This window comes from Pristiophorus japonicus, chromosome 17, assembly GCF_044704955.1.
Source record: "Pristiophorus japonicus isolate sPriJap1 chromosome 17, sPriJap1.hap1, whole genome shotgun sequence".
Lineage (NCBI taxonomy): Eukaryota > Metazoa > Chordata > Chondrichthyes > Pristiophoridae > Pristiophorus > Pristiophorus japonicus.
In genome coordinates, this window is record NC_091993.1 from 102,685,392 (window position 1) to 102,708,492 (window position 23,101).

General features: G+C 45.1%; 1 protein-coding gene across 2 annotated transcripts in view; it reads left to right on the top strand.

Annotated features, from left to right (window-relative positions):
• The window catches only part of LOC139228246 (copine-8-like), a 781,549-nt gene that overhangs the window by 666,917 nt on the left and 91,531 nt on the right, over positions 1 to 23,101 (top strand). For both annotated transcript variants that reach the window (XM_070859423.1, XM_070859422.1), the window contains exons 14-15: positions 17,792 to 17,838; positions 19,038 to 19,219. In XM_070859423.1, the coding sequence (XP_070715524.1) occupies positions 17,792 to 17,838; positions 19,038 to 19,219 (229 nt within the window). The remainder of the gene's footprint in view (positions 1 to 17,791; positions 17,839 to 19,037; positions 19,220 to 23,101) is intronic.

The following is a 23,101-nucleotide window of genomic DNA, read 5'->3' on the forward strand; positions in this document are numbered from 1 at the left end:
CTTCTTTAACATGACAAGACCACCACCCAACCAAACGAACGCAAAGCCAGCCCAGCATGGCAAGCGACGTGGCTGCACGACAAGCTATCCTCGGTCCAAACCACTAGACTGCAGCCAAAAACGACCAACCTCTCCCCCACTCTCTCGCCCCGATCAAAACTCGGTCGCACCAACCTGTTTCTTGCAGCCCTCAGCGGCCGGCCTGTGTGGCAGGCCATTCGACCTGGGCTAGGGGCTGGGCATGTTCTGCAGGCATCATCAGCACAATCTTGGGACGGGGCTACTGTGCATGCGCGACCGCTTTACTGCGCACGCGCGCAGCTGCTGGCACTGTTTTTGGCGCAGGGCTGTAGCTCCGCCCCCCCCCCCCACGAGGAGCGCCACGCCAGGACCCGGGACACACAGCAGAGCGGCTCGAGTCGTGACTACGTTTCACAAAGTCGTCGCATCTCGGGAAAGTACGCCGAAAAAAGGGGTTGGGGAAATTTGGGCCCATTATTCCTAGATCACAGTTTTTCCGCATAGGCGTTCAAATAGATTTTGAGTCCTGAGTATGTTGAATACAATCAATAGAATAAAAGGCTGTAATATAATCGAACGATTTACATGGCATTTTACTTCTCAAGAGCAAGGTTCAAGTGGTCTCATAAAGGTTATCTGATCCCCATGATTGAGTTAAAGCCTTGCAATTTCATTTCAACCCAGCTGTTATTGTTTCTCATAACCTGTTGTCTGTGTGAACATTTTAACTTAAATCAAGCTCACATGAACATGTGAGTTCCTGGGTTAGTGACATTGTGACCAGAAGCACACTGGTCACCTTTCTGTCACAGCAGGAGAACTCTATGCAGAAGGAGGAAAAGCCACGCAGCTTAAAGGGAACGTTGGCACGAAAATTGCGGCCTCTCCAGGTGCGTACGATGTGCGAAGAGGCCTCGCAAATGCCAGTTCTCGGCACGCGATGCGCATGCGGCAAGAACCGGCTTTCGCGATTTGTCAAAATTTAACAGATCGCACGCATCCCCAGGAGAAGGACATTCTTGGGCGGCGATTTAACTCTTGCCCAGCGAATGTCCTTCAAACTCTTACACCTGGTAAAAACAGGCAAAAAGCCTACTTTTACCAGCATAAGAGTTTTAAAACATAGAAAAATGTAATTCTTTTACTTATTTTTATATTAATAATCCTGTGCGTGAAGGTACATTTATTTTGAACACTATTAAAAAAAAATGTTTAATTCAAAAAAGTAATATTTTGTCTGAATTTAATGCAATTTCTATTAAAAAAAATTTTTTATTTACGTTGGTGTTTCACTTGATTTTAGGGATATTCTCATTAATAGTAATGGGAGATCAGAGCTCCCATTACAATGAATGAGAATACTACATAGAGATTGGTAGTCCAGGCCCACGTGATACCAAGCTACTCCTATGCTCATGGAAGACATGGACCTGTACGCTGGACTGCGTAACTAGGCCTCGGAGCGCAATTCTACGTTCCCCCCGGACCACCAGGTATTTTCGTTACAAAATTTTCAGTTGGAGGCGTACGTCCGCAGGAAGCCTCCGACTGCAATTTTCAGGCCGGTGATTGCCCACCTCCCCCCCAGCCCAGTTTACTGGATGATTTCCGCAGAACTGCTACTTCCACGCACCGTGCAAGCTATGCTACCCTTACACAGACAACTTGGTGGCGGACAGGCCTGAATTGTGGCATGTAGCAAGGCCAGTGCATAGAGTTTCCAGGATCACACGTGCGCAGAAATTCCACCAATTTCACCAGTTTCTGTGCCGATCTTGCTGACAGAAACTTACGTCCAAAGTTCCTATGGAGCTCATTTGCCTATGTAAAAACCGGTGTAAAACAAACGCAAATGCAGCCCCCACTAATATGGGTAATAGTGAGTGGGCTATTATCTCCTGGTATGGTACCTCACTCTCACAGCCTCTGCTGCTCCTCATCCTATTCCATTGGGAAGCCCATTCCAGCTGTTCAGTTCTTTTGAAAGCATGGCGGGGAGGGTGGTGCCATAAAAACTTTGGGTGCACTTGGGTTAAATATAATGCTCATTTCAGTAAGAAAAAAATCAAATAATTTCAAACAATATTGCTTTCAAACTCCAGAAATCTCGATTATGCTGACATCAGATGACATTGGGCTGTGATACGCCTAAACGTTTGGGCGTAGGTTTACGCTAGAACATTGTTGGTGTAAATTCAGGAAACTCGCGCGAGCTGGTCTTTTGCATGTAGTGTGGAGCTCGGTAAGTGAATAGCAGAGGGTTTCAGTGAAGATATCTTGTAAACAGCACAAACAATGAAGGAAATTCACGGTCGTGATGTTTCAGCCTATAATCGACATAACTCAGTTAGACGTGAATTTCCTTGGGGAATAAACATGATGTGGCTCCGCTCTTACATAGTAGTTATGCTGAAACTTTCCAGGCCATTCTGGGCCATTATGTCAGCATGGTTTGTTTATTAGCGAGATATATAGGGGGAACAAATTCCCCAGCGCCCCGTTTGGGGGAGTGACCCAATCGGGGAGAGACTTCCTGTGCCCGGCAACCAAACAGAGTGCCAGGCTGCACGATGGCGGTCTGGACCATACCACAGGGCAGCAAGACAGGCCGAGCGGTGAGTTGGCCGAAATGACAAAATGGTGCTGCGCGGCGCAGTGCACCTCCCCTTTACCTTCCACCCCGGGAGCGGAGGTCGACCCGTGAGGCTGGCACTGACACCGCTTGCGAGGCACTGACCAATTTCCGCCGCAGGGTGAAAAGGGGTCGCTATGGGGTGCTAAGGGGTCGGCGCGCAAGGCAACGATGTCATTGACGGTTGCGTGGCGGCCCGGGGCGCTACTGTGTTAGCGCCTGTGCTAACTACTGCGCAATTTCGTGAGAGCCAGCAGCCGCTCCCCCACCCCACACCCCACCCACCCTGGGTGAAAAGAGATTTGCGCCCCATTACTGCTCCCCGGAGGAGCTAACGGATAGCGCACAATAGCGGAATTTCACCCCCATATTTTTTTAATTTGGGAGAATCTTCATGCCTGTTGAGAGGAGGAATATTAATACTGCAAAATAAAACACTATCTAATTTCGATGCCGAGTATCAGTTTTTGGCACTCCCACTTGCTGAGTTAGATGAAGAGGTAAGCTCCCTCTACTCTGCCCTAACAATGTGCGCTAGCATTAACTTCACATGAGTATGTACTGGTTACATGTTTCATTTCGCACATCAGAAACCTTGTGGCATTTTTTGAGTAAAAATTCTAATTTGGTATCCAATTAGGAGCAATTCTATGTGCACAGGATCAAACTTGAGACCATCCAAAACTCAGCTGCCCATGTCCTAACTCGCATCAAGTCCCGTTCACCCATCACCCCTCTGCTCACTGATCTACATTGGCTCCCGGTTAAGCAACACCTCGATTTTCAAATTCTCATCCTTGTTTTTAAGTCCCTCCATGGCTTCACCCCTCCCTATCTCTATAACCTCCTCCAGCCCTAAACCCTCTGAGATCTCTGCGCTCCTCCGATTCTGGCCTCTTGTGCATTCCCGATTTTAGTTGCTCCACCATTGGCTACTGTGCCTTCAGCTGCCAAGTCCCTAAGATCTGGAATTCACTCCGTAAACCTCTCCGCCTCTCTACTTCTCTTTCCTCCTTTAAGACACTCCATAAAACCTACCGCTTTGCCGAAACTTTGGTCATCTGCTCTAATGTCTCTTTATGTGGCTCGATGTCAAATTTTATTTGGTAACAGTCCTGTGAAGCGCCTTGGAACATGTTACTATGTTAAAGGCGCTATGTAAATACAAGTTGTTGTAGTTATTGTCCTAACATGCTTGAGACTGGCATATATTGGGCCAAAAATTGCGGCCTCGCCATGTGCGTACGCAACCAGCGAGGTCTCGCAAATGCCGGTTGTCAGCGTGCGATGCGCATGCGCAGAGAACCAGCTTTTCCGATCTGTCAAAATTTCTTTTGACAGATCGCACGCATCCCCGCAGAAAGGATATCTGCAGGCGCAGATTTGGGCTATTTGCCCAACTCTTGCCCAGCAAATATCCTTCAAACACTCACGCCCGATAAAAGCAGGCGTATAGTCTACTTTTACCAACATAAAAGTTTTAAAACATAGAAAAATTAAATTGAAACACTCATTTTTATATTAAAAATCCTGTCCATTAAGTTAAGTTTATTTTTAATCCTATTAAAACATATTACAAAAAATGTAAAAAAAAAATGTTTTTTTTAAAAACATTCAATTACATTCAATCTCAATTAATTTTAAATATGTGTTGGGTTTTTTTAATTTATTGTGTTGTGTTTCTTGTTTTGGGGGATTATTCTCATTGATAGTATGGGAGCTTGTACAAACGAAGTTCCCATTATTATCAATGAGAATATTACATATAGTGATTGGTGCTCCAGCCCCATGTGATTCCAGGATCTGGAGAACATTTCCCCATACTCTGCACAGCGAATGAAGGCCTCCGACCGGAATCCTACGTTCTACCAGCATTTTTCATATTTTTTTTTCGGGTCGGAGGCGTTTGTCCGAAGGAAGCCTCTGACCGCGCTTTTCCCCCATTATTTCAAACACTTTCATGGTATCAGCAATAGACTGTTCAAAATCATATCCAAGAAGTGAAATCCAAAGTCTTCACACATTGCACCATCAAATCCCCTTTAAATTGTTATTTCAGGTTGTTTGTATGTATCTTGTATCTTTTCAACTAACTTTGTGTCAACATTTGTTTTGTTAACAACTGTCACCAAATTGAGAAATAATGTGCTGAATTTTTTTGACATATGGGGCCCAAGTTTCCACATGATTTGCGCCTGATTTTTAGGAGCAACTGGTGGAGAACGGACTATCTTAGAAATCGCAATTCTCCACATTTTTTTTTCTGCAGTTCTAGTCAGGTAGAACAGTTCTACTTTGGAACAGAATTTTTTCTTCAAAAGGGGGCGTGTCCGGCCACTGACGCCTGATTTGAAAGTTTCCACAGTGAAAATGTACTCCAAACTAAAGTAGAATGGAGCCAGTGAAGATTTTTGTAGAACTGAAAAAACCTGTTCTACACATTAAAAAATCAGGCGCAGGTTACAAATTAGGCATCCAGAACGAGGGGGGGGGGGGAAGGGAAGTCATTAAATTCTACAATAAATCCTTATTTATACTTCTACAAATATTATACAAATAAATCCAACCTGAATAAACATTTATAAGCAAAGAAAAGATTAAATAAACCATCTTCCTACCTGTGTGAAAGTGCTTCAGGCACGGAAAATTCTGCAGTCAGCATGAGGTGCCCGTTCCTCCCGCGGGGGGGGGGGGGGGGGGGGGAGGCGCCCGTTCTTTCCAGCGGGGGGGGGGGATGAGGCGCCCGTTCTTTCCAGCGGGGGGGGGGGAGGTGCCCGTTCTTCCCGCGAGGGGTGGGGGGGAGAGGAGGCGCCCATTCTTTCCCGCGGGGGGGGTAGGCGCCCGTTCTTCCCGCGGGGGGGGAGGGTGGAGAGGAGGCGCCGGTTCTTTCCCGCGGGGGGGAGGGAGGAGGCGCCCGTTCTTCCCGCGGGGGGGGGTGGAGAGGAGGCGCCCATTCTTTCCCGCGGGGGGAGGAGGCGCCCGTTCTTCCCGCGGGAGGTGGGAGGGGGGTGGAGAGGAGGCGCCTGTTCTTCCCGCGGGGGGGGGGAGGCGCCCGTTCTTCCCGCGGGGGGGGCCGCGGTGGAGAGGAGGCGCCCATTCTTTCCCGCGGGGGTGGGGGGGGGAGGCGCCCGTTCTTCCCGCGGGGGGGGGAGGGAGGAGGCGCCCGTTCTTCCCGTGGGGGGGAGGGGAGGCGCCCGTTCTTTCCCGCGGGGGGGGGGATGAGGCGCCCGTCCTTTCCCGCGGGGGGGGGGAGGTGCCCGTTCTTCCCACGGGGGGTGGGGGGAAGGAGACAGTGAGAAGGCTGCAAGTGCTGATGTGCTGATGGCAATGTGCTTTTATTAAAAAAATGTTCAAAAATTAAACAGCTACAAAGAACTACAAAAATGGCCGAGTGCCAATGCTTTTTTCACACTGCGCGTGCGCGAACGCTCCAACGCGCACGCGCAGCGTTGCCGGCAGGAAAAAAAAAAATTTAAATGGTACCCGCCCCCTCCCACTTACAAAATCGGCACGAGTGTAGGCTCCGCCCCCCTGGGCGCCGCGCCAGGCAGACAAGGAGCTGCAGGGCTCTCCAGAATCGCGTGTTTTTTTTTAGGCGCCGTTTTAGGCGCAAAAAATGGGCGCCCAGCTCAGAAGGGCGCCCGTTTTTTATTGTGTGGAAACTTGGGCCCATGCTGTGCACACAAAGCCAGAATCCTAAAAATTGATGCTGGCTATCAAAAAAATCCAACATAAACACAACCTGATATTGTTTGCTGAAAAATTGGACATCTAAGTTACCAACTAGCTTTCAGAATTTATCAGCAAATTCGCTGATCTTGTCAACTAAACAAACCATCATCACTTTGCTATCACATCTAGTAAGCGAATCGTTATAACAACTCAGCACAGTAGCAAACTAATCAGTGACTTCCTTTAACTATCAAGTTTTGCGTTCAAATTGTCAATTTTGCTCAGTATAAGATCTGCATCCTGGTCACAGTATGCCAATAATAGCAGCTGTGCAGGTAGTACTTAAGGGGAAGGAAGATAACATTCTCTGATAGTCACAACTGAAAGGAAAGACTGCTCCGCCATTCAATAAGATCATGGCTGATCGTTTACCTCGATTGCATTTTCCTGCACTATCCCCATTAGGGTTAGGGTTAATATCCAAAAATCTATCAATCTCTGTCTTGAATATACTCAAAGACTGAGCCTCCACAGCCCACTGGGGTAGAGAATTCCAAAGATTCATCACCCTCTGAGTGAAGAAGTTTCTTCTCATCTCAGTCCTAAATGGCCGACCCTTTATTCTGAGACTGTGACCCCTGGTTCTAGACTCCCCAACCAGGGGAAACATCCTCCCTGCATCTACCCTGTCAAGCCCTGTAAGAATTTTGTATATTTCCCCTCTCATTTTTCTAAACTCTAGAAAATATAGGCCAAGTCTACTCAATCTCTTCTCATAGGACAATCCCCCCATCCCAGGAATCAGTCTGGACTCCCTCTGGACTCCCTCTATGGCAAGTATATCCTTCCTTAGGTAAGGAGACCAAAGCTGTACACAATAGTCCAGGTGCGGTCTCACCAGGGCCCTATTTAATTGCAGTAATATGTCTTTACTCTTGTACTCGGATCCTCCTGAGTCAGCCCGACAATGCTGGTTTGGCCGGGCTGGCAACAGGCAGCTCGGCACCTGGGTGCCGGGCTGCTAGCCAGGCCAAACCCCTGCTGCAACTGTATCGGGTATTGGTGAGGCCGCACCTGGAGTACTGCGTGCAGTTTTGGTCACCTTACTTAAGGAAGGATATACTAGCTTTGGAGGGGGTACAGAGACGATTCACTAGGCTGATTCCGGAGATGAGAGGGTTACCTTATGATGATAGATTGAGTAGACTGGGTCTTTACTTGTTGGAGTTCAGAAGGATGAGGGGTCATCTTATAGAAACATTTAAAATAATGAAAGGGATAGACAAGATAGAGGCAGAGAGGTTGTTTCCACTGGTCGGGGAGACTAGAACTAGGGGAACAGCCTCAAAATACGGGGGAGCCAATTTAAAACCGAGTTGAGAAGTAATTTCTTCTCCCAGAGGGTTGTGAATCTGTGGAATTCTCTGCCCAAGGAAGCAGTTGAGGCTAGCTCATTGAATGTATCCAAATCACAGATAGATAGATTTTTAACCAATAAGGGAATTAAGGGTTATGGGGAGCGGGCGGGTAAGTGGAGCTGAGTCCACGGCCAGATCAGCCATGATCTTGTTGAATGGCGGAGCAGGCTCGAGGGGCTAGATGGCCTACTCCTGTTCCTAATTCTTATGTAATGGCCCAGTGGGCTCCACGTCAGCCTTGCAGCGTCCACACCCCCCCCCCCCCGCCTTTAAATGAAGGGGAGAGACGTTGTGACACGTCAGCATGGCGGCGATGGACACCATCTTGCTCCCTTGCACACCCACCCCTACACCGCCTCAAACAGTACCCCAAAGCGCTGGGAGGCGGTGTCAGAGTTAAAGAGACGAATTTTCCGGCTCTTCCCTCTGACTCCCGCCGGGTGGTAAATTTCCGGTTAATTCAAAGTGCCCTCCCCAATTTCCCACTGATGGCAATTTCGCCCACTTTGTGTTTGAGTGCACTTCCTGCCTGTGCCATTTGATTTCCTGTGTCATGTTTTTGTCAAAGTTGCTTGTGTCAATTTTTTCCATTATAAATGACTATGTCCACATTTATAATGGGGAAAACCTGTATAAACTCAATACTCTAGTCACTAGGTTGTGCAATCTGGCCATTGGGTTTGCACCATTGTCTTAAAATGTTTCCTGAAGTATTTTTCCAGTGGAACTGAAATGTTAAATGTCCAAAATGACGGTTTAACCGAAATTAAAAACTCAAATAATTACATATTTTGTAACGACAAATTAATTTTATTTTCATGCCTTCATTAAAGTTTTTGAAATGCCGCAGCCTCTTCTAAAAGCTCAATTTGAATTCCGCAGTCACAGCAGGTGTACACTGCACCTCATTTCTCAAGATGCAACAGTAATCAGTCAGCTATACAGAAGAATTGTTTTCTTCTAGCTTCTAGCTGGTTTTAATCAAAAGTCTTTTTTGAAGTATTTATAGGAAAGCTAAAGAACACATTTCAAAAGTTACTGAGGTAAGATTCATATCTAGTGTTTTTAAAATGAAAACTCCTTGAGAGAAAGAGAAAAAATTATGGTAAGAGGAGAGAGATTTGCGAGAGAGTGTGCCTGTCTTCATGTAATGTTATTTAAGTTTTTCAAAAAAACACCAATTAAATTTTGAAGCCATCAATTTAGATTACCTGTTTTTCGAACAGTTAGAAAAAGGTCAATGCTAATTGCTCAGACATGTGAGACTGACATTTTAATTTCTAACACCTGTGAGACGGGAGGGGGGAGAAACAGAGAACAGCTCAATAGAGACAGACGCAGACAGTTTCTTTCCTTATCCTGATTTGATTTCTCTCTTCGAAAAACTGACATTTTGAAAACAGGCCATCTTTGAGCAAATCACATCGAAAGCAAAGTGGGAAGGGAGGAAGCAAACTGGTTCAAAGTGAGGGGTCTTTCAACTGCCCTTGGGCATGAATGAATGGAGGGTGTGGATGGAGAGTTTAAAGGCAAGGTGAGTGACAGCCGTACATCGTGGAGAGGATAAAGGGAAGGGACCGAATTTTGCGGTGGTAGTTACAGCAAAACTGTCAGCATTTGCCGTCATTGCTCCTCTGAAACTGACCCCAATTTCAGGATTTAGCGCATGCGCAGATAAACGCAGTAGTTGTGGTCAGTCATTCACTGATCCACCATAGGTTGCACTGTGGAACTCCCCAGAACCGGTAAGCAGTTGAAATCACATGAGGCAAAAACGCCCCTTTTTCGATGGAATATCACTGTTAAAAACCCCCTAAAAAGTCAAGCCTTGTTGCAAAAGGTATAACTAGGTTTTTAACGGCATACTGGCTGCTGAACAATCGACTGGTCCTGAAAAACTAATCTTATCTTTGTGGAATGTCAAATTTTTCCATTAATATGATAAAATAAATTATTTTTTTAAAAAGTAATTCTTAAAGTTTTTTAAATAATATTTCAACTTCTACCTTAATTCTATATGTATGTCCCAATCTTTATTTTGATCCCCATAAAATTTATCAAAAGTAACTTTGAATCTGTTCATTTTATTTCTTGGTTTGATGTCTGTGAGAATTCTTCAACGTGATTGGCTGTTTAGCCAGCTTGATGACGTCACTGTTGCGGGACACTGGAGATTCGCTTGATTTGGTGCCAGATTCAAATAAAGTTTGGGAGAGATGAAATCGCCGCCACAGAGATTTGCTAGATCTTTGTGGGCAGCTTTCTTCGAGGTCAGTGGCGATCTCAGTCGCTTCGCCACTGACTGCAAATTAAACTGTGATGTAACACTCCTGTCCTTAATAAATAACTTAATCTCTGATTTACTGTGAGCAGTGCTGCAGGAGATTCGCCACTACAGGTACAATGTCTCAAATCCAGCTGATCGAAAATCGCAATTGTCCGATAACCGGAAAGTCTTGAGAAAATCCCATTTGATATTCAGTAAAATAAAATCGGAATTATTGTCCAAAAACCGCCGGACTGGACTAGTTATCGGCAATGTTTTAAATGGCGTGCGATCGGTCCGAGCCTTTCCGAATGACCCTCGACCCGGCCTGACCTGACCGACCATTCAAATAAGTCAAAGATAGGCTACTGATTTTCTTGATTTTCTTGTCCAAAATCCAGAAAAATCCGAAAACCGGCACGGGGCCAGTGCCAAGGTTGCCGCATTCGAGACGTTGTACCTGTATTTAAAATGGAGCAAAATTTAATCCCTGTTCCGCCAGACTCCTGCCGTAATTCTGGAAGGATCCAGAAAACGTGAGACCCAGAAACACCGATCGCAGCCTATGTTTTGATTTCCAGTTTGGCTTTGTAAGAGGCCTTTACAAGGCTAGGCACGCAGAGGACTCAGAGCCCGGGACTCGCTGTGCTGAGAATTCCCACATCCCCAACTTACATGGGGCCCAGGGTATGGTGGTTGGTATGCCCAGTAAGATGAGGCGTACTGACCTCGAGAGGGGTGCAAGTGGGCCCCAGTCAGTGGCGGGGGTGGGAGGGGGGGATGGTGAGAAGGGAGAAGTAGCTCAGTCCCAGAAAACAGCCTGCACCCCCGATTAGGAGTGACATTTCTTTAAAAATATATATTCTTGCGTTGGACCTCTTATACAGTGTGCCGGGGATGGGGGGGGTTTGGGCCAGGGAGGTTGGGGTGGATTTGGACCTTACAAATCTGATCATAAATAGCACCTGTAGCAACGATTCCTCTTACCACCCTACAACTGTTACCTCTGGAGTCCTCCCAAGTCCCCCTCCTCTTCCTCATCAACATGCTGTCCCTTGGCATCATCAGCTGAAGTCATGGGCTCATATTCCACATGTATGCTGACGATGCCCAGCTTTACCTCTCCAATCTCATCTACTGCCACTGTGTTTTCAGACTGCTTGTCTGATATCCAGTCTTGGATGAACCACAATTTCCTGCAGTTAAACGGTGGGATATCGAAGTCCTCCTCCTCTTCAAACACTCTATCCTCATCATCAACTCCATCCCCATCCCGGGCCATGATCTCCGGTTAAACGAAACCTATTTGACCCCAAGCTGAACTTCTGACCTATATCTTCTCCATCACAAAGACCGCCTACTTCCCCCTCTGTAATATCGCCCACTTCCACCATTGCCTCAGCCAATCAGCTACTGAAACCTCACCATGCCTGTTTCACCTCCAGGTTCCACTATTTCAATGATCTCCTGACTGGCATCCTGGCATCCCATCCTCTGTAAAATTCAGCTCGTTGAAAATTCTGCTGCCCGTATCTTATGCCACACCAAGTCCTGATCACCCATCACCCCTATCCTCCCTGACCTACATTGGCTCCCGGTCCTCCAATGTCTCAAATTTAAAATTCTCATCCTCATGTTTTCCTCATGGCTTCATTCCCCCCCATATCTTTACAATATCCCCAGCCCTACACCCCTCTACAAGTCTGCATTCTTTCAACTTTGGCATCATGCAACACCCGTCCCACCACCCCAACGTTGACGGCCATATATTCAGCCATCCAGGCCCCAAACTCTGGAATTTCCTCCCTAAATCTCTCCTCCTTTTAGACCCTTCTTAAATCCCATCACTTTGACCAAACTTTTGGTCACCACTCCTAATAATTTCTTCTTTGGCTCGGCGTCTATTTGTTTCAATTACTCTCATTTGTGAAGCAACTTGAGCTGTTTATTTAAATTACATAGGATTACATGGGATATACGACACAGAAACAGGCCTTTCGACCCAACCAGTCCATGTCGGCATTTATGCTCCAGTCGAGCCTCCTCCTGTCTTTACTCATCTAAGTCTATCAGCATAAGTCTCTATTCCCGTCTCCTTCATATGCTTGTCTAACCTCCCCTTAAATGCATCTATACTATTCACTTCAACTATTCCCTGTGTTAGCGAGTTCCACATTCTCACCACTCTTTGGGTAAATATGTTTCTTCTGAATTCCCTATTGGATTTCTTGGTGACTATCTTATATTGATGGCCTCTAGTTATGCTCTTCCCCACAAGTGGAAACATTCTCCCTGTATCCACTCTATCAAAACCTTTCATAATTTTAAAGACTACTATTAGGTCACCCCTCAGACTTTTTTCAAGAGAAAAGAAACCCAGCCTGTTCGTCCTTTCCTGATATGTATACCCTCACATTTCTGGAATCATCTTTGTAAATCTTCTTTGCATCCTCTCCAGTGCCTATCTATCCTTTTTATAATATGGCGATCAGAACTGTACGCAGTACTCTTAAGTGTGGTCTGACCAAGGTTCGATACAGGATTAGCGTAACTTCCCTACTTTTCAATTCCTTGGGTTGGATTTTCCGCTAATTTGCGCCCCGTTTCACATCCCGGCGGGGCATCACACAGGGCGCCCAAGATTTTGCGCCCGGACGGAAGTTTCGCCAATGGTTTTACGGCCGTTAGGATGACGTCAATCGTCGTGCAAGGCTACTCTCGCACCCCGGGTGAAACTTTCGGGCATTACGCCTGATTTGGCGTCCGCCACAGGACCCCACCAAAAAACACAAGCGGTCCCACGGTGCAGCAGGCGCAATTGCCGCCATATTTAAAGGAAAGCTGGAGAATCTTAGATCACAGTTGTCAGTGACTGCCACGGTTGCGTACAGCACAGAAAGCACTTTAAAGCGGCATTTTATGTGAGTTAACACTTTGTATTCCAGGTCAGTAAGAGATTTCAATGGACGCAATGCTAGTTAGACGGCAAATCATGCTGGTTGCTATTGGCAGGCGGCTTCAAGCTGGAAGGCTTATTGTCCATGGTTTACAACGGAATTGAAGGGGTCGCAGATGTTTGGGGAGGAGGCCTTACCTCCCATGGGTTTACAGGGGGCATCGCTCATACCTCCACATTTCTGATGCGCAGTGCGTTCGAAGGTTGCGTTTCAGAAAAGAAGTGCTGACAGAGATATGCCAGCTCCTGCAGGCAGATGTACAGCCTACCAACGGCAACAGGACTGCGTTGCCCATTGAGGTGAAGGTGCCTGAGGCGCTGGCATTCTATGCCTCTGGCTCGTTCCAGGCAGCAGCAGGGGACATATGCTGCATCTCGCAGCATGCTGCGCATTGCTGCATTCGCCAGGTGACAAGGGCACTGTACACACGGAGGATGGACTTCACAAAGTTCCCAACGATCAGGGACAGCCAGAATGAGAGGGCTATATGTTTTGCATGATTTGCAGGCTTCCCCAAGGTTTAGGGTGTGATTGACTGTACACACGTCGCCCTGTGAGCACCAACATAGAATGTAGAGGTCTTCCGAAACAGAAAGGGATACCACTCCCTAAATGTTCAGCTGGTCTGTGACCACACTCAGCGCATCGTCACAGTCAATGCCCGCTATCCAGGGAGCACACATGATGCTTTCATCTTGCGTGAAAGCAGTGTGTCACGCATGTTTCAGCGACAAAGACAAGGTCACAGCTGGCTGATCAGGGACAAAGGATACCCTGGCCACCTGGCTCATGGCCCCCCTCAGGAACCCTGGCACAGAAGCCAAGCGACGCTGCAATGACAGCCATGCAGCCACCCGCAACATTATAGAACCGACAATTAGTGTGCTGAAGCAGCGCTTCCGATGCCTGGACCGTTCTGGAGGCAGCCTTCAGTACTCCCTTCAGCAGGTCTCCGAGTTCATGCTGCATGCTATACAACTTAGCCATCATGAGGGGACAGGCATTGCCAGTGGGGATCGCAGGACCACCTCAGGAGGAAGACGAGGAAGAGGAGCCTGGTGAGGAAGCCACACTACAACCACCACGACCACAAGGGAGGCAGTGTGGAGATGTGGCCGCTGCAAGAGCCTTACATGGGCAGCTCATTGTTGACTGGTTTGCTTGAACTGGGAAGGGGAAGTGTCCCACTCTATGCCACCATGCTGCCTAATGTACAAATGATTGTGCAAATGAGACACAAGACACCAATGTCAAAGATCCAAGAGCAATCTTTACCAACATGTAACACTCTCAGCATCACCGGCAACAGTCCGACAGCCCTATACCTCTAGAAATAAACCCCAGTGCTTCGTTTGCTTCTTTTATGGCCATGCTAACCTGTGTCGCAACTTTTAGCGATGTGTGTATTTGTACTTCGAGATCCCTGTGTTCCTCTACCCCACCCAGACTCGCACCTTCCAAGTAATAGGTGACCTCCCTATTCTTCCTACCAAAATGTAATACCTCACATTTATGTGTGTTGAAATTAATTTGCCAATTATGTGCCCATTCTGCAAGTTTATTAATGTCCTCCTGTAATTTGTTGCAGTCCTCCTCAGTATTGACTATCCCCACCCAACCCCCAATTTGGTGTCATCCGCAAATATAGAAATTGTGTTTTTGATTCCAAAGTTTAAATCGTTAATGTAAATTGCAAGTCATTATCATAGGCAGTCCCTCGAAATCGAGGAAGACTTGCTTCCACTCTAAAAGTGAGTTCTCAAGTGACTATACAGTCCAATATGAGAATGACAGTCATGATCTTGTTGAATGGCGGAGCAGGCTCGAGGGGCTAGATGGCCTACTCCTGTTCCTAATTCTTATGTTCTTATATTCTGTCGCAGGTGGGACAGACAGTCGTTGAAGGAAAGGATGGGTGGGACTGGTTTGCCACACGCTCCTTCCGCTACCTGCGCTTGTTTTCTGCATGCTCTCTGCGATGATACTCAAGGGGCTCAGCGCCAAGTAATTGTTGATGTGTTACCGGTTGGCTTCTTCTCATCTGCCTGAGTACATGACATGCTGAATGCCTTGAATAAAGCAATGGCTTAAGTAGCAAGTGTCACAATGGTACTTAGGTGGAACCATCTCTAACAATAACATAATGGTCAGGAATATAAATGATATCGCCTGGAATGATTAATCAACACGTCAAACCATCATTGCATGAGACAAAAAAAACTTACTCTTCCCCAGGCAACTATCTGCTCTAAGCCTGATGCCTTCTGCTTACCATGGATGAGGGTTCCAGCAGCAGATGAGCTGAATCAATTACGTAACTTTGAAAATTAAACTTTATATGCTGATTCTGACAATGAAGTTAAGTTAAAACATTTAACATAGGCAAAAATATATTTTGCTACACAGGTACATTATAAACTACCAAAGGAACAGAGCTTTAGCAATCATAATTACAGATTTGACAATACAGGTCTATCTACATGCATAGCTATCTACACATTTCAAGATCCATGCATAAGCAATGATGCATAGTATGAAACATAGTTGTGCAACATCCCCACCAACACCTGGGAATCCTTGGCCAAAGACCGCCCTAAGTGGAGGAAGAGCACCCAGGAGGCTTCTGAGCACCTCGAGTCACGTCACCGAGAGCATGCAGAAAACAAGCGCAGGCAGTGGAAGGAGCATGCAGCAAACCAGACTCCCCACCCACCCTTTCTTTCAACGACTGTGACAGAGACTGTAATTCCAGAATTGGGCTGTACAGTCACCTGAGAACTCACTTTTAGAGTGGAAGCAAGTCTTCCTCGATTTCGAGGGACTGCCTATGAGGATGATAGTATGAAGTAACAGCATGTTTTGTTCATGAGGAGCATTTTATATATTATATTATATATATACAAAACATTATAACCTGAATTATGCATACAATGCATGTAAAGAGTCAGTCATGCTTACCAGCCTGTGTTCTCAAGATAATAACTATGTAATTGATGTGTACCCATTTCAAATTGCTTCACGTATTTTTACACTTGTAATAGAACTGAAAGAATGAACTTGCATTTATATGGTAGCTTATCACATTTCTCAGAAATCTCCCAAAGCACTTTGCATAAAATGAGTTACTTACTCCGCATATGAACTCCGCTGCCATTTTACGTACAGCAAGATCACCAGATAATACTGGCTGAACTGCAGAAGGCCAATCATACCATTTGATTGATACACCAGACAGATTCTAATGCCCCCCCATCACCCACTGTAACATCCAATTGTTTCTTCACTCGTCCATCCCTCCCCAAGCAACTGAGGGACTGAGACTGAACCAGATTGCTTGTAACCTTGGTGTTGTATTTGCCCCTGAGATGAGCTTCCGACTACACTCATCACTAAGATCGCCTATTTCCACATCAGTAACATCGCCCAACTCCACCCCGCCTCAGCTCATTCGCTGCTGAAATCCTCATCCATGCCTTTGTTACCACTAGACCTGACTATTCCAACGCACTCTTGGCCAGCCTCTCACATTCTACCCTCCGTAAACTTGTGATCATCCAAAACTCTGCTGCCCATGAATAACTCGCACCAGGTCTCGTTCACCCATCACCTCTGTGCTCGCTGACCTACATTGGATTCCAGTTAAGCAACGCCCTGATTTTAAAATTCTCATTCTTGTTTTCAAATCGCTCCAAGCTCTTGCCCCTCCCTATCTCTGTAACCTCCTCCAACCTTACAACCCTTTGAGATATCTGCACGCCTCCAATTATGGCATCTTGCGCATCCCTGATTATAATCACGCCACCATTGGCGGCCGTGCCTTCAGCTGTCCAGGCCCTAATTCTGGAATTCCCTACCTACACCTCTCCGCCTCTCTACCTCTCTTTCCTCCTTTAAGACGCTCCTTAAAACCTACCTCTTTTACCAAGCTTTCTGTCATCTGCCTTAATATCACCTTGTGTGGCTCGGTGTCAAATTTGATTTGATAACGCTCCAGTGAAGCACCTTGGAGCTATAGGTACTATATAAATACAATTTGTTGTTGTTAACCGATTCCAGGGACTGTGCATGCACTATTCTATCTGGAGGTTGATTCCACATGTTGATTACTCTTTGTGTGAAGGAAATTTTCCTGATGTCGGTCCTAAAAATATCCTTCTTTAGATTGAACCCTTGTCCCATAGTTCCTATCCCACAGTTTAATTTAAAGCACTATTTCAGAGTAACTTATTGTATACCCTTAACAATCTTGTATATGTCTATAAGATCACTTTTCAGACACATCCTTTCCAGGCTGAAAAGCCCACATTTCTCCTGTCTTTTTTTATATAACTTACACTGCCGACATTGAGGATTAACCTCGTGCCTCTTTTTTGCACTGCCTCCAGCGTTTGAATGTTTCCTGTTTCTAGAATTGGACACAGTATTCAAGGTGCAGTTGGTCTAGAGTGCTGTAAAGTTTGATCATTGGCTCCTTGACCTATATTATATTGTTTTGCCAACGTAGTACACTATCCTTTTGACTTTGTTGATTGTTGCTCTGCGTGGAATGGCATGTTTAGGATTGAGTCTATGAAGTCATGTCTACTTAAAGTTCCACAAGTAGCAATGAGATAAATGGCTAATGAATCTGTTTTTTGATGGTGTTGCTTGAGCCATGACCAGAATAAGTTCCAGCTCTTCTGAAAAATATCTTTAACATATACCTGAACCACTGGAACAGGGTGATGAGGGCTCAGTTGACCAATATTGAAATAAAGACTAACAGGGAATAATGTCCAAGAAATATATTTGAGATAAAATTTTATGTCTCTGTTTAATCTTGCAGAACGCAGATAAATTTTACAGTGGCTATTGATTTTACAGCTTCTAATGGTAAGTGCTCAACCTCTGATACATCTCCACTCCTTGGAGAATTTATATTACTTATTTTGAGGGTTACGAATTACTTATTTATGACTTTGATTAAACAATTGACAGTTTTTCATTTCATTAATTAGACACTACGCTATGTTAAATACCCCGGCATTGCAATAGAATGTCCTCAAACTAAAACAAAAATCTTAACACATTTTTAGTTCTTTCATATTGGTTGTGTAATCCATTTATATATGTGGTACTGAGCTCCATGGGATTGATGCAGTTTAGTACAAAAAAAAATAAAGGATTGATGTCAATGAAAAAAAACATATTGTGTGAGAGAGACAGAATTTAGTTGTTTTCCCAATTCCAATGTTTTACAAAAATAAATATCGGAAGTGTCTAGGGGAAACCCGTTTAAAACTATCGACAGACAACAGCACGTTTTGTTTGGTAAATTGTGCTGCCGATCAGCCGCCAATGGCTAATCGAGAGAACTTTTGAGGAAATTCCCAGCAATGATCTTTTATTTAAATTATGTAATTGAAATAGCTACCCATTACGCTTGAGTAAATATTGTTGTCTGGTGATGGACTTCATTGAAATACTTCCTGCTGTTGTAATGAAGTGAAGACTGCTGTTATATTACCACCTTTATCTCAATGATCGTATCTTACCAAAAAGTATTGAATGCTACTGTTAATTTCTCTATGATTTATGCCCAGGGAAGACTTATTCACTGGGTGCAAATCACAGGAAAAAGGGTTTTCTTGTATCACTGACCGATACCTGTTTTGAAGGGTGTCCAGAAGAAATGAGCCTTAGTCCCTTCGCTCAGGCCCTCTCCGATTAAGAGAGTCTGGGTACAGAGCTCAATGGCAAACTTGCCTGTCCCAGGTGATAGGCTATGCCAGCTTACAGCCCTGAGTCGGGGCACACCACACCAAGCAAGTGACCTGAACCTGTGAATCCGGCATGTTGAAGTCTGGCCGGGCACGATGCTCTTGGGTTCACTGCATCTGACTGGCAGCCTGGCACAGGGATCACAGAAAAATCTGTCCAAATAAGAGTTAAAGATGCTACTTTATTAATATTGATACAATTTGGTATATTTTCATCGATATAATTAAATCACCGACCTAACAACCACCGAAACATAAGTAACTGTACATCACTAATTTTTAATAGATTGTTACTTTTATTTGCTTCATCAGGAAATCCGTCTCAGTCCACATCGCTACACTATATGAACCCCTACCAGATGAATGCATATGCAATGGCGCTGAAAGCAGTGGGGGAAATCATTCAGGACTATGACAGTGATAAGATGTTCCCAGCTTTGGGGTTTGGAGCTAAACTGCCTCCTGATGGAAGAGTTTCACATGAATTTGCTTTGGTAAAATATTTTGATAAGCTAGTTTTGTTATGTAGGATGTAGTATAAAGAAACAAATGCGACATATTGATGGGAACGGATGGGGTCATGCAATGCACGGAAGTGCTAGCATGCAATGGCGAGAACTAACAACATAACATAAGAAATAGGAGCAGGAGTAGGCCATGTGGCCCCGCGAGCCTGCTCTGCCAGTCAATAAAATCATGCCTGATCTCCTACATCTTCTACAGTGTGTCAGCTGTGGCTCAGTGGGTAGCACACTCATCTCTGGGTCATAAGGTTGTGGGTTCAAGTCCCACTCCAGGGACTTGAACACATAAATCAAGGCTGACACGTCAGTGCAGTGCTGAGGGAGTGCTGCACTGTCGGAGGTGCTGTCCTTCAGATGTGCCGTGAAACAGAGGCCCCCATTTCCCCTCTCAGGTGAACATCAAAGGTCCCAAGACACTATTTTGGAGGTGTCCTGGCCAATAGTTGGGCTCAGTTTTGCCCAACCTCTTTTTTCGGCACACTTAACTTAAGTGCGCCGACTTTCCGCGCTGGAAACGGCGCCGGAAAAAAGTCGCCCCATCCTGCCGCTCTTCCGAGTCTCCCGAGTCCCAGCGTGGCATGCATTGTGAAGTGGGGGGCGGAGCAACAAGCCAGCGCCGAAAACAGTGCCGGCGCATACGCAGTGAAGTTTGCGCGCATGCTCCTGCCCTCCCAGCATGTCCTGCGGGCTGTGAGCAGGACCCGATGCTCGCAGCCCCTATCTCCGGCCGAAGGGACGCCCCAAAATCTCCGCACCCTATCCCGGCCGAGCGGCCTCCCACGCCAGCCGGCCGTCCTGCTGAGTTCCCGGGCCAAGGCAAGACTTCAGTTTTTTTTTTTATTCATTGATGATTGTGCTTGAGAGTTTTGATTAGGGGCAGTGGGGGAGGTGAGAAGGAGAGTTTTGGTTGGTGGGGGGGTGGGCGGGGGAATGGGGGGGGAGGGGGGAGAAAGAATGTTTGGGGGGGAAGAGAAAGAGTGTTTTGATGGGGGGGGGGGGGTAACTTTAAAAAAAAACTTGATTCTGGCATAAAGATAGGACTTCTATTTTTTATTTGTTATTGATTGCTTGTTACTTTTTGTGGTTTGTTTAGTGATTTGTAAGTCTTGTGCTTTAAATGTGCTGATTTGTAAGTCTTGGTGCTAACCTGCGCCGATTTCTTAACTGCCCGCAAGGTTTTTCAGAGCTGGCCACATACGCTGACCTAAGGTGATTTGGAGTAAGTTTTAGCTGGCCAAAGTGGCAGCAATGGGCAAAACTGGCGTAAGTGTCTGGGAACGCCCTCTTTTGGAAAAAAAAACGTAACTAAAAAAAATCGTACCTAACTGACTTACTCTGGAGCAAATTTTTTGGAGAAAATGGCATTTTTTAACTTACGGCAGAAAAAACAACTTACTCCAAAAACATTGATGCAAGTCATGGCCAAAATTGGGCCCTTTATCCCTTAACCAACACCTAAACCATATGACCTGCTCAGTATCACATTGCTGTTTGTGGGAACTGGCTGCTGTGAAAATTGGCTGCTGTGTTCCCCTACATTACAACAGTGACTACACTTCAAAAATACTTAATTGGATGCAAAGCGCTTTGGGACATCATGAAGTTGCAGAAGGCGATGTACTTCTCCACATGGTGAAAAAGAAAATCAGAAAGCTGCGTTACTCCTTCATGCTGTTGCTTACTTCCTAGCTGCAGGTTTAAGATTGACACTGAGAAAAACCTGAGAGTAGGTCACTTATGCACATTCTCATCTGGAGAATATGATGAGAAAATAAACTCAATTAAGAATGGGGGAGAGAAAAAGGGAATATTTCCATAGTTTAGTTACTGATACTGTTCCTAAGACACAGCCATTATTTTATGTCATACTGAAGGGAAATTCCATTGATAATTTTGACAATTAGGATAGCAAGATTCTCTTCCTGCAATTTTTATTCAGATTAACAATGCTACAATGAACCGAAACCCTTAAGATTTCTTTAGGGAGACTGAATCCAATTTCATTTTCCTTTTAGCTGCTGATTAAGTTTTCACATTAGCTAATGACAATTCCAAGTGTACTTTTGTTGGAAGTCCTTTTACTTTTTTTATTACAGCATTCATAAAAATAATTAAATAGTAAATCCTCCAATAGTGCGGCAGAGGCTGGGACCCTGATATGCTAAGTCGTGGTTTCCTGGGAGGCAGTTGCCACTCCTGCCTCAGAGGGGACGTTGATGGGAGAGGGATTTCCAAACTGGGAGCTTCCTTGGCCCTGGCCTCAGTTCTGTTGGGAAGCCAACATGCTGGATGAAAGCATGCATTCCAGCCCACATAGTGTCAGATGTGGGGCCCATCTGGAGATCCATTCCCAGACCAACATTTATCCCTTAACCATCATCAGCAAAAACAATAACTGCAAATTCATCACATTGCTACTCAGTGACCTATTGTACTCAAATTGGCTGCTGTATTTGCGTGACAATACTGACAACAATTTAATTTTTTTTCCATTGTCTCTGAAACACATTGTTCTGAGGGCATGAAAAGATGTTATATAAATTCAAGTTCTTCTATGTTTCTTAACAGCCCAAATAAGAAGTTTTTATGATGTCTTAAATCGAATCCTTCGATTTGCTTTCAAGTGTCTCTGATCAGAAATATATGCTGCTTGGTGCATTTTCACTTAAAAACATTTTTATTATTGTAGAATCTGTTTTTTGATCTTGTAGTTTCCTGATGCCCTTTGAATTGAAAGTAGAAATGGAGGATAAATGTATTCATTTTCTGATGTCGGGCGTTTTCATAGAAAACATAGAATCATAGAAAATTACCACACAGAAGGAGGTTATTCGACCCATTGTGTCCATCTTGGTCGAAAAACAGCTACCCAGTCTAATCTCACCTTCCAGCACTAGGTCTGTAGCCCTGCAGGTTACGGCTCTTTAAGTGCACATCCAAGTACTTTTTAAATGTGATGAGGGTTTCTGCCTCTACCACCCTTTCAGGCAGTGAGTTCCAGACCCCCACCACCCTCTGGGTGAAATTATTTTTCCTCATCTCCCCTCTAATCCTTCTACCAACTACTTTAAATCTAAGCCCCCTGGTTATTGACGCCTCGGCTAAGGGAAATAGGTCCTTCCTATCCACTCTATCTAGGCCCCCTCAATTTTATATACCTCAATTAAATCTCCCCTCCACCTCCTTTGTTCCAAAGAAAACAACCCCAGCCTATCCAATCTTTCCTCAAAGCTAACATTTTCCAGTCCTGGCAAGATCCTCGTAAATCTCCTCTGCACCCTCTCAAGTGCGAACACATCTTTCCTGTAATGTGATGACCAGAACTGTACGCAGTACTCAAGCTGTGGCCTAACTACTGTTGTGTGCAATTCTAGCATACCTTCCCTGCTCTTATATTCAATACCTCGGCTAATAAAGGAAAGCATTCGTATGCCGTTTAATTCATCACAGGGCCTGCAGTAGTAAGGCTCTTTTTTCCACAATAGATTGTTAGAAGTTTCTCATCTAATATTTATGACACAACATATGCTAAATGGCTACTATTGCACATGTGCATATATAGCAGATAGATTCAATAATATAAATCCTCTAATAAAAAAAAAATTGTAATGGTAATTTGTGTATGTAGAAAACCTTTACTTGAGTTCATTTATTTTCCAGACTTGTTATTTCAAGATGCAAATTCGATGTGACACAAATACATTTCACTGCTTTAAAATCAGCTTAATCACAAAATGTCATTCAAACACAGGAGGTCGAACTCAATGACGTAATACGCTGTAGTGCCAAATTTCAATTCAAATTCACCATTCACTGTTTTTTTTTAATTTAGTAATGCTCAGTGGCCTTTCA